Source organism: Colletotrichum godetiae (genome assembly GCF_030913485.1).
Source record: "Colletotrichum godetiae strain CBS 193.32 chromosome Unknown BDP55scaffold_60, whole genome shotgun sequence".
Lineage (NCBI taxonomy): Eukaryota > Fungi > Ascomycota > Sordariomycetes > Glomerellales > Glomerellaceae > Colletotrichum > Colletotrichum godetiae.
The window spans coordinates 1-14,280 of NW_026851308.1; the positions used below are offsets into that span (position 1 = coordinate 1).

At 54.0% G+C, this 14,280-nt stretch overlaps 6 protein-coding genes across 6 annotated transcripts; 4 read left to right on the forward strand and 2 right to left on the reverse strand.

Moving 5' to 3' along the window:
• On the forward strand, positions 1-635 carry BDP55DRAFT_355427 (uncharacterized protein). Its single transcript, XM_060567006.1, has one exon. The coding sequence runs from the start codon at positions 5-7 to the stop codon at positions 395-397; it is 393 nt and encodes a 130-aa protein (XP_060424185.1). The 5' UTR covers positions 1-4; the 3' UTR covers positions 398-635.
• BDP55DRAFT_679461 (STAG domain-containing protein) lies at positions 513-4,621 on the reverse strand. The gene is made up of 3 exons (XM_060576055.1): positions 4,065-4,621; positions 3,801-4,009; positions 513-3,735 (listed from the first exon to the last, which is right to left on the reverse strand). Exons 1-3 carry the CDS (start codon positions 4,447-4,449, stop codon positions 874-876), a joined length of 3,456 nt encoding a protein of 1,151 aa, XP_060424186.1. The 5' UTR covers positions 4,450-4,621; the 3' UTR covers positions 513-873.
• Positions 4,622-5,498: 877 nt separating this feature from the next.
• Positions 5,499-6,750, forward strand: BDP55DRAFT_355449 (UreD urease accessory protein). Its single transcript, XM_060567007.1, has 2 exons — positions 5,499-5,510; positions 5,565-6,750. Exon 2 carries the CDS (start codon positions 5,664-5,666, stop codon positions 6,651-6,653), a length of 990 nt encoding a protein of 329 aa, XP_060424187.1. The 5' UTR covers positions 5,499-5,510; positions 5,565-5,663; the 3' UTR covers positions 6,654-6,750.
• A 456-nt stretch (positions 6,751-7,206) lies between these two features.
• Positions 7,207-8,872, forward strand: BDP55DRAFT_562931 (RNA polymerase III RPC4-domain-containing protein; the record flags this gene model as incomplete). Its single annotated transcript, XM_060570194.1, has 2 exons — positions 7,207-7,642; positions 7,698-8,872. 2 exons carry the CDS (start codon positions 7,207-7,209, stop codon positions 8,870-8,872), a joined length of 1,611 nt encoding a protein of 536 aa, XP_060424188.1.
• A 504-nt stretch (positions 8,873-9,376) lies between these two features.
• Positions 9,377-10,858, forward strand: BDP55DRAFT_562845 (FAD dependent oxidoreductase; the record flags this gene model as incomplete). The annotated part of the gene is made up of 2 exons (XM_060570188.1): positions 9,377-9,535; positions 9,626-10,858. 2 exons carry the CDS (start codon positions 9,377-9,379, stop codon positions 10,856-10,858), a joined length of 1,392 nt encoding a protein of 463 aa, XP_060424189.1.
• A 375-nt stretch (positions 10,859-11,233) lies between these two features.
• On the reverse strand, positions 11,234-12,840 carry BDP55DRAFT_563010 (integral membrane family protein; the record flags this gene model as incomplete). Its single annotated transcript, XM_060570200.1, has 6 exons — positions 11,234-11,814; positions 11,897-11,964; positions 12,019-12,107; positions 12,167-12,463; positions 12,520-12,624; positions 12,679-12,840. The coding sequence occupies 6 exons, from the start codon at positions 12,838-12,840 to the stop codon at positions 11,234-11,236; spliced, it is 1,302 nt and encodes a 433-aa protein (XP_060424190.1).
• Between the last annotated feature and the right edge of the window lie 1,440 nt (positions 12,841-14,280).

Genomic DNA, 14,280 nt, shown 5'->3' on the forward strand with positions numbered 1-14,280 from the left:
TAACATGGACGCCCAGCTCCTGACGAACCTCGACGCGTGCGACTTCCGCACTAACCCGAACGTTTTGACCCAGCTGCGTGAGAAAATGTTCATTCTCTGGGGAGACCTCGAAGAAAAGAAGATCAAGAAACTGGCCGAGCAGGGCAAGAAGCAAAAGGCCAACGTGGGAAAGAAGAAGAAGACCAACGACCGACCCCCTGATTCCGAGGACGAGGACGCGGGCGCGGGCGCGGCTCCCAAGATGGAAAAGGAGGTCATCTCGAACCGACCCTTCACTTGTTGTATACGCCAGTATGGCATCCAAGTCAAGGAGTCAGATACCGAGAAGGCCGATGCAGGGCCAGGGAAGAAATGGCAGCGAATGTATGGACTCTTCGGAACCAAAATATGCGGTTAAAAGCTAGTTGGTCAGGCACAGGATTTTGCAGGAGTTTGAGGCATGGGATTACGAAGATTGATGACCAGGTTGCAGAGCAGCGGCCGTCACAGGCGTACGAACTTGTAACAGAATGATTTATCCCTAATGAAATCGTGTCGTATTAGCTACTACAAGAGCTAACCAGTTGTCTTTTATCCCCGTTCTAACGCCTCGAGTCAAATGAGCCATCCCATCCTAGACAGGCGCTCCCGTTCGCCGTCCCACCACACCCAGCATTACCCTACTTGCAAGAGCGATTCACAAAGGCATCATCAAGCCTTCCTCGCCTCTGGTCATCCCGTAATTGAAGACCAAGCCAGACATAGATAAGCGCACGGGAGAAAAAGCGGAGGGTAGGGGGGCGCTCGCAGCCAGTATCCTTGTATAAACAGAGCAAAAGAACGTCAAAGATGTAAGCCGTGGTTTGATCCTCCCGCAGTCAGAAAAAAGTTGATTTAGTCGCCCAGTACATCGTCGTCGTCATTAGTAGCAGGAGGCTCCTCCACGTCAGGTTCCTCTTCCTCCTCCTCCTCGAGCAGCTCCCGCCGTCGTAGATCCTCTTTTGAGCCCTCTTCCGGCTCAGGCTCCTCCACCGCTTCTTCTTCCTCTTCCTCATCATCATCATCGTCGATAACAATCTCTTCGCTGATGGCGGGCTTTGCAGCAGCGGACCTTGTCGATGCCGCCTTGGACTTTTGCAACTTCTTGCCATAGAGGTGATCCCGGACCTTCTTGGGGTCAAGGTACGCCACCACCTCACTGAAGTTCTTGCCGAGCCTGCTCTGGTTTCGTAGAAGTCGCTTGTGCAGCTTGCCCGCGTGGGGACCTGATTGATCAAGGACCTTCTGGGCGATGGCGAGGACGTACTTGGCCGCCAATTCGCATAGGGCCTTTTCAGATTTGAGCTCTTGAGCCAGCTTCTCTTCTTGCGTCAGGCCTTCATCTTCATCCTCCTCTTCGTCAGAGTCGTCGTCGTCCATTGGTTCTTCGTCTTCCGCTGGCTCATTGAGGATCTTCTTCGTCCGCTTCGCAAAGGTCTTCTCCACGCCGTCGTAGATTGAGATGAGCTCTGGCAGAAGCTTGGGCTCAAGCTCGTGTGCCAACCTTGCCAGTTTCTTATAGTTTGCATTTCCGCGAGACTCTTCAGTCCAGTTCCTCAACGAGCCGAAGAGCACGTGGATATCGCAGAGAGCACCGGTTGCAAACATGCGGATATCGTCGATGATAGCTCGGGACGACAGTGTTTTGATCAGTCCGACGTCGTACCTCTTACGCAAGACAGAAACCTGATCAACCACAGAGTCGGGTATTTCGGTTTCGCTTTGAATGAACTTCTGAAAGCTCCGCACCTTCCACATGAAGTAGAACTGGATCCCCTTGATGGCAAAGGAGACGACCTCATCCTCCAAGTCGTCGATGTCTTCGGTCTGTTGATCGAACGTGCCTCGGCCAACAATGTTCACCAGAAGCTCGATCGTGGATGACATTGAGTCGGCCGCGCGTCCTTCCGTTTCCAAGACTTCCATGCAGTCGGATATGCGAGCAAGCTCGCCGATCTTCATCAGCACTGTGGAAAGCGCCTTCAGATGGTCCTCTGCTAGATTGCCTCGCATAGACAGCTCGCAGGTCTTGTCGAAGCTGCGTAGGGTGTTGATGACGTTCTCCCACAGGACCGCAAGTTTCCCGTCGGTCAGCTCCTCAAGCTCATCATACTGACGAGAGTGGAGGAGAGCTGCGGCGGCCTCGGCAACAACCCTCTTATCATCGTGTCTGTTGAATTGAGTGCTGATCTCATCCAGTAGTTTTTCATACTTGGTCGAGTCTTGCCGTAAAGTTTGGAAAACCTCGAGGTCGAGGAAGTGCTCCATCCTGAGAACGATGGTGGCGGTGGCAGGGTCGGCGCCAAATTTGTTGAGAAGTTGAGGAATGACTGTTGCTAATTCCAAAGCGGTCTCCTCCTGCGCCTCAGTTACCTCTGGACGTCCACTCTTTTTTTTGTTCTTCTCAATCTCTAGAGATTGCAGCATCGACATCTTGACTGCGGATGCTAGAACCTCGAGCAAGATAGCTTCCTCGGTGCCCTGCGGCCCAACAGCCTTCTTGAAAGCAGTCTCGGTTGAAGCACCGTGTGACTTGGATTTCGACTTGGAACTGACTGTGTGGTCGTAAAGTAGGTAGCCTGCCAGCAGTTCCCATTGCTTCACATACGGCACCTTTTCGAAAAGGACCTGGGAAGCAAGAGAAATGCGCGTGTCTGGAACATTCGCCTGGGTGACATCTGCGGCGGTAGCAAGACCTGTGCCATTGTCCTGCTGCTCGCCCTCGACTTGGGCATCGAATGCCGCGAGGTTCTCTGCTAGGCATTTGATGTTGACCCATGTGCTGCGAGGCGAGTCATAATCGTCATCGTCGATTTCGCCAAACGTCTCCTCAAGCGCATCCTGCCCACCGAGCTCTTCCATCTTGCCTTCGATAGAATCTTCGACACAAGAGATGAAAAAGTTGACAACCGCTTTTCTGATTCTTATGTCACTATCAAAGATGAGTTTGCCGATTGAGTCAACTTCGTCTGGTTCGAGCATTCCAGTATCCCGTAGTACGTTTATGACAGAGATGGCAGCAACACGGACAGAGACTTCAGCGTCCTTGGTGGAGATCTCGATGAGACGAGGCCGAAACCGATCAATGAAGTGGCCCAGCTGTTGCACGTCACGTCTAAAGATGCGCGCCAATTGCCTGAGTACTTCTTGTCGGGTAGAAGCGACGGTGTCTGACAGCATCCAGCCGAGATAACGGAGGTACTCAGGCTGCATGAAAACCGTGGAAAGACCAATGATCCAAGATCCCAAGGACTCGACACACTCCGTCCTGATACGCGGGTCGATATCTCGGTATCTGTGAATGAAGGTGGTGTCGAAAAAGTCCTTGATGTGATTGCCGCACAGCTCTCTGTTATCATTGGCCTCGTCGAGAGTACGTTGCATTTCTGCCAGCTTCGCCTTATTTTTGCCCCTCTTGGCTTGCGCAACTTGTTGCTCGATCGCAGTGATTCGGGAGTCGAGTGTGTTTGCGACATCGATAAGGCCGTAGACTAGGGAGAGGATGACAGTTGTCGCAGTATGACGGAACGGACGAAGTGAAGACGTCGACATAGATGCTATCCAACGGACGAGGTTCTCCATCAAGGTGGCGTCGTTGTACAGGACATCTGTTTCGTGGACACTGCGAACAACGCCCCGGAAAAATCCAGTGAGGAGGTCACGGAAAGCCTTGGTGTTCTTCGCCCTGGAAATGAGAGGGTACTCAGTTACTTGCTCCTGTGCTTAGTTAGCTCGTTGATCTGCAGAACACGGTTATCTTGTGTATTTGTACGAGCACATGCCTCTTGGAATAGATCTTGAAGCTCGGTTAGTCGAGCCTGACAATTATCAGGGTCGCGAATATCGTCTTCAGTGACCTCGAGATCGCAGCCGGAACACTGGAGTACAAGGTTGACAAGCTCCACGACAGCAAGGGCATCATTGGCTTGGTATCTGGTCTGCCACTTATCCGCAACCTCGTCCGAGGGCAGTCCCGAACCGAAAACGTCGGCTACAGACGTGTCAGATGATAGATTCGGCGAATAGGTTCCGGGGTAGCGACTTACCATACAGGCCCTCGGCTTGCCTGTCGGCGGTGGCAATTCTGACGGATTTCTTAGGCCGTGATGGCAGGCTTGCGGAATGGCCGGACGGGGCTACGCCGTTGGTCTTTGGTTTCTTGATTGCGGGCTTCTTTACGCGACTCCCTTGCGATGCGCCTGATCGCTTCTTGGGTCTGGCGCGGGGCCGTTCTTCGTCACTATCGGCAGCATCGCTCATGGTAGCATCGGACAGAATGTCATCGTCGTCGTTTCCTTCATCGTCATCATCGTGTCTTTTGCGCTTGGGTGCGGTGACTGGCTCCGGGCTAAACTTTTCGGGGGCTCGCACGACGCGTCCAGATCGACGACGCGACGACTCGGGTTCGGGGGAAGCTGTCGCGCTCTCCATGATGTCGCGTAAAGGCAGTATTGGGTATCGTCTGAATGGCTACAGGTAATCGCAGCAATGGCGATAATTATTTCGCGCCGATGAGCGAAGGTTCGGAGGGTTAGCGCATATGAGGAAAATTGTCGCGTTGAGTAAGTGCGTTTACGTCGAAGATGTTTAGGTGACGGGCTCTCCAAAATCGCGAGTGGCAGACGGACACGGACGGGTTGGGGTGTGGTGGATCGAAGCGCTGGTCCCTGCCTTGGTGCTGTGCGTTGGGTGGTGCAGCTGATTGGCGAATGAGCAATGGCCGCCTGACGCGGAAGGAGCGACGAGACCACACACACACCTAAACTGGAAGTCACCTCAGGTATGAGGTAATATGGCCGGATACCTCCTACTTTCTTATGGTACTCCGTAATCTAGTTACCTATACGGAGTAAGGCACCGAGTACCTCTGGCGCGCTCACCCATCAGAGAATACATATACTTTGATAGAACATAACAAGATCACCGCTGGCTCATCTAGATTCCTTTTTAAGCTTTACATGATGCAAAGACATTGTAATATACGGGTAGGTTAATTGGAGGTCACTCGAGTAAGAAGACGACAGGCCACACTTTTTGAGGCGTCAATGCCAGACCGTTCTAGGTCCATGTTCCGTGGCGTGAGAGGTCAGGTTTGACATCAGAGTACCTCATAGGTACTCTGAGTATACATTCACCCTTCTAGGTTCTCGCATCAAGTAGTTTCATAGGGAATGCAAGTCGATAAAACCACTATTGTTAGTTACTAGAAGCGTCACTTATATGAATTGTAGTTCAAAGAATGTTGCATCCTGATGGCTGCTCGAGCAATCAAAGGACGGGGGTTAGAAGCGTGAGCTTGCGGGGCGCCGGCGGCAGCACAGTGCATGTTAAATATCTCGCGGCCACACTGGGTATCTACCTTGGACATCAATCAGACCCTCCCGTCGCGCAAACATGGTCAACTCGAGTTGACTTTAGGCAATGTCAAATTGTATCAAAAACAAGATATCGCAGTCTTTTCATAATCGACTCGCATTTTAACCAGAGTTTCGGTACGTGGCCTCAGAAGTTGATCGTTTCGTAATATTCCAATCTAATTCTCGCAGCAGACGAAGAGCAACGTAGACGATTGAGCATGGCTTATCAAATTTACCCCTGATACATCTCAACTCAACTCAACTGCAACCCATGCCAGCGAAACAACGATGGAGTCTCCGTTTCCCAAGTCGTCTTCGGTAGCCGGAGAGGGCGAGATCGTAGCCCAGCTCTTGCCCAACGGCCTGTCAGGTCTCAAGGGCATGTCATACCAGTACCCCCTGAAACTCATCTCGCCGACACCAGCAGCCGACCAGAAAAGCGTTCTAGTGTTTCTGTTATCCTACGGTGGCGGACTTGTTGGGGGCGACAGCGTCAATCTCTCTATCCGCACTCTGCCGGGATCAAAACTCAGTGTTGTCACACAGGGTCATACAAAGATTTTCAAGTCTGCGTCTCCCGACATCGTTACACGCCAAACGCTCAGTGTTCATATAGAAGACGGTTCCGGCATCTGCCAGTTGCCAGATCCAGTCCAGCCATTTGATGGAAGCGTTTACGAGCAGACTCAGATATTCACAGTGGCTCCCAACGCGTCCCTGTGTCTACTAGACTGGGTGACCCAAGGCAGAACGGCGCGCGGTGAGGACTGGAGCTTTGTCAAATGGACAGGACGGAATGAAATATGGCTGGAAAAAGAAACGCCCGGCCAAAAGAACCGTTTGCTGGTGCGAGACACAGTCATCTTGGACAGAGACAGCCAAGGCCTAGTAGGGAGATCGCTACGAGACTCCATGCATGGAAACGGCCTCTTTGGAACTTTGATCTTGAGAGGGCCCCAGATGCAGACTTTAGGCAACTTCTTCCTCGAGGAGTTTGGTGCTTTACCACGTATTGGCGCAAGGGACTTCAGATCAGCTGAGGCGAAAGCGAAGGAAGAAAGCGACTTGACTGAGCATGAACTATGGAGGCTGAAGCGTATAGAGATGGAGAAGAAGGATGACATTTTGTGGTCGGCAGCGAGGGTCAGGGGATGTGTTATTGTGAAGTTTGGAGCAAGTACGGTTGAAGCTGGTCGGCTATGGATTGGTATCATGCTGAGTCGAGAAGGCACAGTTGCCAGAGTATATGGGGAGCCATCACTAATGTGTGTAAAATGAAGTCTTGGAATTGAGTAAATGAGGTGTGCCTACTTCTCGATCATTGAGAAGAAATGCCGGGATTAGTACAAATAAGTAAGACGTCTCTTCTGAGTTTGGTTGGTCATTTGAGACTCAATCCTGCTTTTGAGTCAAATCTAACTGATATGCTTCACAGAGATTTAGATAGGTATTGCGTACCTTCTGCTCAAGGCCAGTGAGCAGTGCGCACTAAAGTTGCGTCGCATTGAATCTGTGCTTGAGTGCGGGGTGAAATCAACCCCACCACCTGGGTGTGCAATATAATAGCGAGCGGGACAAGGACAAGGACGGTGCTACAAGGGGCAGCAGGTCCCGTCGACGTTTTGTCCCCCACCACGCTGAGGTAATCGAACATCTTTTTCTCTGAGCGGCATCTGTGACTCTCCCGCCAGACACCACCAGGCAACATTCTTTACTCTGCCATTGTCGCATACCCAACACGAAAATCTGGCAACTCCAAGTGCTCAACCGCAGAAACGACAAAGCAGATTATTTTGACTTCATTGATCACATCCCAGGACCGTCAGTCACCATGCCAGAGGGAGCGCCCCCGGCTCGAGGCGCCGGTAGGGGTCGAGGCCGAGGCAGAGGAAGAGGAAGAGGAGCTGCCAGCAGCGCCATACCAAGCGCCGAGGGACCGGCTTCGACTTCGAGACCAGCTTCAGCACTGGGAACAGCTTCGGCGACAGCTGCGCCTTCCAGAACCGCAACACCCAACCCGCCCGCGGCGCGGGGCACTTCAGCCAGCAGATTTCGCCCTAGAGTGGTGCGTAGAGACGAGGCGGCGCGAGATGCAATCGCTAGACAAGAGCTGGAGAAGGACAATACGAGGGCAAAGGCAGAAGCTCGCGCACAAGCCCGCTCTCGGGGTCGTAGTCGGCGAGCTCGTGGTGATGCCATGGGCAGGGGTGGTTTCATGTCGCGAGCTGCGGTTGCTAGTGGCCCGTTCTCGCAAATGACTACAGAGGGTAGGTCGATGAAGGGATTCACTCAATCGGTCTTCTAGAACTGACAATTATCTAGGAGGCGGCAGATCCGGCGGGGGATGGGGCGGCGGCGGTGGAGGAGGAGGAGGAGGCGGAGGGTTCTTCGGCGGCGGTGGTGGCGGCGGCCGAAAGAGAGAAGGTGGCGCCTTTGGAGAGGCTTCGGGCCATCGCGAAGCACGAATCAATGCCGATAGACTCGCCGGATATCCTGTCGATCGCGAGCCCGACTCTGACGACGAAGAGACGGCTGCCCTCATTGGCGCAAAGCCTGGTAATATCTGGCCCATGGGTATCGCCCGTATCGACAAGAAAGAAGAGAAGAAGACGATTGCAACCTCGGCCGAACTTGAGGCAGAAGAACAGGGCAAGGCTGAAGAGAGCCTCTTCGTTGAAGGAGAAGGAGAAGGTTGGTCCGGCGCTATTCCCCCGATGGAAGACGAGACCAAAGTCTGGCATGCGGCACCCAAGGGTGTGGTTCAGGTCAAGGCAGAACCTGGCGGCGAACCAGGTGCCATGGACATTGCGCCGGTCGACTTCAACGCGCACGTCAAGTCCGCAACCCCCGAGGTCGAGGAGGATAAGGTCACCCCTGAACCGAAGACGAAGAAGACAATGGCCGACCCCGAGGTGGAGATGATCACACACGACATGGAGCTGCTGCTGGGCGAATTGGGCACCGTCACGGACGAGAATTCAAAGGCACCCGAGACAGAGGTTGCAAGCAAGGACGGACGACTGTACCTCTTCCAGTTCCCGCCGTTGCTGCCACCATTGCAACCTGCGATTGCCCCCAAGGTCAAGCCAGAGCCCGACGATGTTGTCATGCTCGACCGGCCGGGCGAAGCTGTCGACCTCACACAGACGGAAGAGAGCGCTCAACCCAAGGTCGAGGAAGCTGATATCGACCTTACGGATATCAACCAGTTGGTCTCCCAGGCCGGAATGATGGGAAAGCTCAAGGTCCGCAAATCTGGAAAGGTCGAGCTGGACTGGGGCGGAAGAACACTCGAACTCAGCCCAGCTGCGGGTATGAACTTCTTGACTACGGCAGTGATTGTGGAGGAGTCGGACGAAAAGGCAAAGCAGGGCGTTCCCGGTGGAGACAGTATTGGCATGGGCAAGATCATGGGTCGATTTGTTCTCGCGCCGACTTGGGGTGATGAGGAAGAGTGGACGGTTGACCCAGAGGATCTTGTTGTTCCCGAAGCGTAGGGCTGACAGCAGCAGCACTTACAAGACTCGGGAAGAGAGGATAGGATTCGTCACTGTTTGCTGATTTGCCCCGCCAGCGATCCAGTGTTAACAGATCGGACGGGGGAAAACATTAGCCGCATGTGGCATTAGCCCCAAGTCTTGTTTGGGAGGTATTGAAAGGATAGAAAAAACAAAGAGATACCCTAGGCTAATCACATTACCTCAGTTCGGACTGCTCTTTCAAATGGGACGAACTCGAGGGGCGGCGCCGTCCCGTCGGTCTTCCCCACACTCCGCATGTGAGACCGTCCGTGAACACCAACCCCCAAGACGCGGTGGCGGCGCTTATTATGTCTGCGATATGTCATCGCGATTTTGGGATTGACCACTTCCTTGTGCCCAGCTTTATTTGAAGGCCTGGGTAACTGGCGATGGACATAAGATACTAATGCGACTTGGCTGGTTTGATCAGTAAAGCAGCAACCACCCATCGGCCCAACTCATAATCTCCCACTGTCCAGCATGGATAGGCACACTGAGAACAGCTCCAGCGATGGCATCCATGTGATAATCATCGGTGCCGGTCTCGCAGGTCTGGCAACGGCTCTCTCAACGAAACTCGCAAACCCCTCTCACCGCGTGACGATCCTCGAGGCAGTCAAGGAGCTCCAGGAAGTCGGTGTAAGTCCTCTCGTCCTTCTCTCACGCCAACGCTTCACGCATCCGCACTTCTCAGCGCAAAACTTCGTTGAACTCACAAGATATACATAGGCCGGTCTCCAACTCACACCAAACGCGACCCGCCTCCTCGAAGCCTGGGGTCTCTTCCCAGCCCTCGCCCCCTTGGCGACCGTCCCCTCAACCCTCTCCGTCCACCGCTACGACGGCACCCGCCTCCTCGCCCACGAACCGCACCTCCAGGAAACGATCCAATCCCGCTACGGCCATCCCTTTTGGGGCCTCCACCGCGTCGAACTCCAGCGCGCCCTGGTTGACCGCTGTACCGCCCTCGGCGTCGACATCCGCCTCGCCTCGCGCGTCCGCTCCGTAGATTTCGCCAGCGCGACCGTGACTCTCGACCCCGGATCCGACTCGTCTTCTTCGTCTTCTCTAACGGTCTCCGGCGATGTAGTAGTCTGCGCAGACGGAATGTGGTCCGCCACCCGCGCCCAATTCCTCGCCCGTCCTTCACCCCCCTCTCTAACAGGCGACCTCGCCTTCCGCATCGCAATCCCCCTCGACTCCCTCAAAGGCCCCCACAAAGCCGAGCTCGAAGCCTTTATACAATCCGAAACCGTACACTTCTGGATCGGGCCCCAAGGCCACGGCGTCTCGTACACCGTCAAGCAGGGCCGCATGCTCAACCTCGGCCTCCTCTCGCCCGATAACCTCCCCGAGGGTTCGACAAAGGTCCTCGGCGACGTGGAGGAGATGCGCGGTCTGTTCTCGAGCTGGGATCCTTTGCTTCGTAAGCTGCTTGACCAGGTGGAGAGCGTTCACAAGTGGAAGCTCTGCTGGATCGAGCCGCTGGACGAGTGGGCGAGCAAGGACGGGAGGTTCTTCATGGCGGGAGACTGTTGTCACCCGATGCTGCCCTACCTCGCACAGGGCGCCAACTCGTCGCTTGAAGATGGCGCCGTGCTTGGTCACCTGCTCGGCAAAGTTCGCGGCCACGCGACGGAGACCGAGACCGGGGAGACAGCGACTTCGAGTTCGGACTCGAGCTCCCAGCTCGCTGCCGCGGCGGCCATGTACCAGCGCCTTCGCATGTCGCGGGGCCAGCGCATCGTCATGGAATCCTTTGCGCAGCGCGACGACTTCCACATGCCCGACGGCCCCGAGCAAGAGCGCCGCGACGAGATCATGACGGCGACGTTGAGGCCCGGGGAGGAGCCGCGGTCGGGGTTCCCTTCGCGATGGACGTGTCCTGATATCCAACGGTTTCTGTACTCGTATGATGCGTACGCGGAAGCAGAGACGGCGTATAAACAGGATCCGTTTTAGGTGTCTTCAGATGGCCATTTTTTTCTTTGGGTGGGGGGGGGGATAAGATGTTGTTATTCGAGCTCTCGTTACGAGAAGCTCTCACGCACGCACTCAGCGTGTGGTTTAGTTTATATTTAGCATATACTTATGGTCTATGAGCTTACTCCCTAGATTGTCCAAAGACCAAATATATCCGGGTATAAGATGCCCAGAACAACCAGAATCTATACTCGTCATCCGAGCTCCCAGGCCGCGTGGTAGCAGCTCCACGCTGTTCTCTTGCGCAGCACTTACTGCGCCCAACTATGCCCCCTGGGCACCCTTGAACGCCGTGAAACCACGAGGCAGACATAATCATAACGATACAATGGTCGAAATTTTCCCTAGTCACCATTATCTATCCCTCCTCCCTCCTCCAAGCCCGACACGCCCACTATGCTGACTCTGCGCGTCGAGACCGTCGAGGTCAACCGAAGACACGCTCGGGGAGCCCAGCCTATCCCCCGTCCAGGTGTCGCTCGCTTTATCTCCTTCGATTACGTACATCTCGCTTTTCGTGTTGCTATCCTGTCTCCGGTTCGGTGGTGCCATAAAGTCCGAGTCAAGTTGCGTCCTTGCTGTCTTCGAGCCGCCTTGCGCAAACGGCCCTGGGTATCCAAGACGAGAATTCGGCCGCGGCATGGGTTCGTGTTTTCCTATTCCGCCAAGCTCCAGATCCGTGTCGATGCCGTCGATACTATCGGTGCCGTACGGGTCGCGGGGCGCTGAACGGTGCGCCGAACGTGCCGTCCCTGATCTCATTCCACCGCTGATGTGTCCGCTGATGTGACCGCTCATGCCCGGCGTTCGGTCGGTCGAAGTGAATCCGCTGACTCGCCAAGCTCGGAGGAGCGGTCGGATGGTTACTAGACTAGAGGCCACGATGGCAACTCCAGGCTCGACTAAGGTCCACACCATGGCGTCGGTTCCCATAACTGCACTCGTGTTAGTAAGGTCCGAGGTTGACTTCTAGCTTTCGAGCCCGGGAAAGGGGGTCTCGAAATGGGACGATCGTACATAAGATATCGGTCAGATCGCTGAGGTCGGCCAAGAACTTGAGTCTAATGAGGGTTGCAATGCTGGCACTGGGTCTTATCAGCTACCATCCTATCGACCCGTCTCTTAGCAGGTACACTTACAAAATTCCCAAACCAAGAATGACGATGACAGTCGCCTTGGCTTGCTTGGTCATCTTAACGCTCCATATCATAGGTATAGGGAGCAGAGCCTAGACACGATTAACATCAAACCAAAAGTGGTCGTAGACGCATGATATAGGCAACTTACGTAGAGCCAATCGCTCAAGATCGTCATGACACTAATGGCGTAGGCCGCGGCCACGACAGCGTCTGGCGATACGCACTTTGAGTTGGGAATGGCATAATCCCATTGAGCTTCGACAGGCGAGCACTGAAATATATTCCAGAAGAATATGACCACACTCCATACAGTGATGACCGCTAGACTAACATAGATGATCCAGTTGTATAGCTTCGAGTTGGAGAGTCGCAGCAGAAAGAAACCAATGCTCAGCTTGATGAACAACATATCGAGCACATATGTGGCGGTAGCCAAGGCTTGGTACTATGCGACTTGGTTAGTGGCATTAGACAGTATAGTCCGCAGTAGAGCCAACAAACCATCAAAGCCGAGACCTCCCTCCGTTGATCAAGGGCTTGGTTGTGGTGGCCGAGGCCATCATTAACGCCGAGGAGGATAAAAGAGCAAGAGATGGTGAATATGATCTAAAATTTATAGTCAGTATAGCCATTGGATGCTCTGCCCAAGTGAAAACTCACCTGGGCGACCAGCATGAGCCAGTCATCGGCTTGGAAGCCTTTGGTCATGAAAGCTCGAACATAACATCTGAGAACGACGGAAAACCAAGAGAGAACAAGGAAAGCGATGGCAGTGGCTACGAGAGCACCACCATTGCTCTCTGATAAATCTACCTCGGCCATAGGGCTGTGGTACCAAGATGCTCTAGGGAGTGACAACGTAGAGAGAGCATGGCCAAACGGGGAAAAGAGAGAGCAAAGGAGCCTGGTAAGATGGTTACATGAGCGGGACAATGGGATATAAGCTGATCAGGGTCGATGTACTCCGTACAGCACTCGACACACCAGGGACCCTAGTCTGAATAGACCAGAACCCAAGGGCTGGATTCCCAACTTCCCGAAGCGCGGATGAAAGAGGGTCGCCGAGTCTGAGACCCCGGAGATGGCAAGGCAGGTCGACATGTGGAGAGAGACCAGGATCTAACTAGGTCAGTTCAAACTTCAAAGCAGCCGCATGGATGATGATGGAATGTGAATTGGAGGCAGTGGACCAGCGAGGGCTGGCCGGACGGAAGTTTTTGCATCCTTCGACTGGTGCGGATTTGTGAAATAAGTCCCATAGTCCCGGACCGGGCTATGCTTGTTCATAAGAAGGAGGAGGAAAGGGGAATGCTCGTAAAGATACACTAGGTAATTAACAGAGACTAAGAAAGGTTACTGGGGGCATATGCCGGACAGTGGACTCGGTCTGGAGAGCATGTTTGAATCTGTGATATATTACACTGCACAATATCTGTGGACTGAGTCCGCAGATGCAATTATTCGACGCCGTCTCACCTCCGAAGGTGATGAGGGTTGCAGTATGCAGAACAGACGCACGTCTATGGAGCCCGGGAGGTGGGAAGCAGGGAGGGTGGTGAGCTCTCCCGGGAGGAAGAAACGAACGAGCCAAGAGTTCTTTGCAGCTGGTCCCGCAGATGGGAGCACCTTTCGCCTTACGCTGCGTGCTCGTCGGTTGCGATGTCTGAAAAGAGAGGGGAGAGAGGGGACAGAAGCCGGTGGGCACGAACAATTGGTATCCTGTGCTGTGCCGCTGCTCCTCTGGGACGGCCGCAGCGGACCACTCCCAACGCCGAGAGCCTACATACTTGTCCGAGATGTTGTTAGTCAGACCATATTTGCAATCAGCCAGGCTCTGACACTGGTCGAGAACATACGGTATCAGCCTGACTTCACGAAACCACTAGGTTCTGAGAAAGGACGCCGCTAGACCTTGGTTGGTGATTGTGTTTGCTCTGTCGCTGAAGCTCGAACTTGTTGCGAATGGTGGCCCCTGTCTTCACGGTGGTCACGATTGAGCTAGAAGGTCGGAACCCAAGCTAGACCAGTGACCATGGACGAAATAAGGAAGTCAGCTCCGCTGAACATGGTACGGAGTAGACGCGTCGTAGTTTGGGCCCGGCGATTTGGAACATCCTTGGACGAGGTTGGTGTGGTTTCATGCGCGCTAGCAGCATCGACACAAAACGTATCCGTAGTGTACAGCTAAGATGAGATTTTGCCAACGAGATAGAAGGCGCACTTGCCACTAGGTGCCACATGGCGTGGTATGAGTTGGAGGAA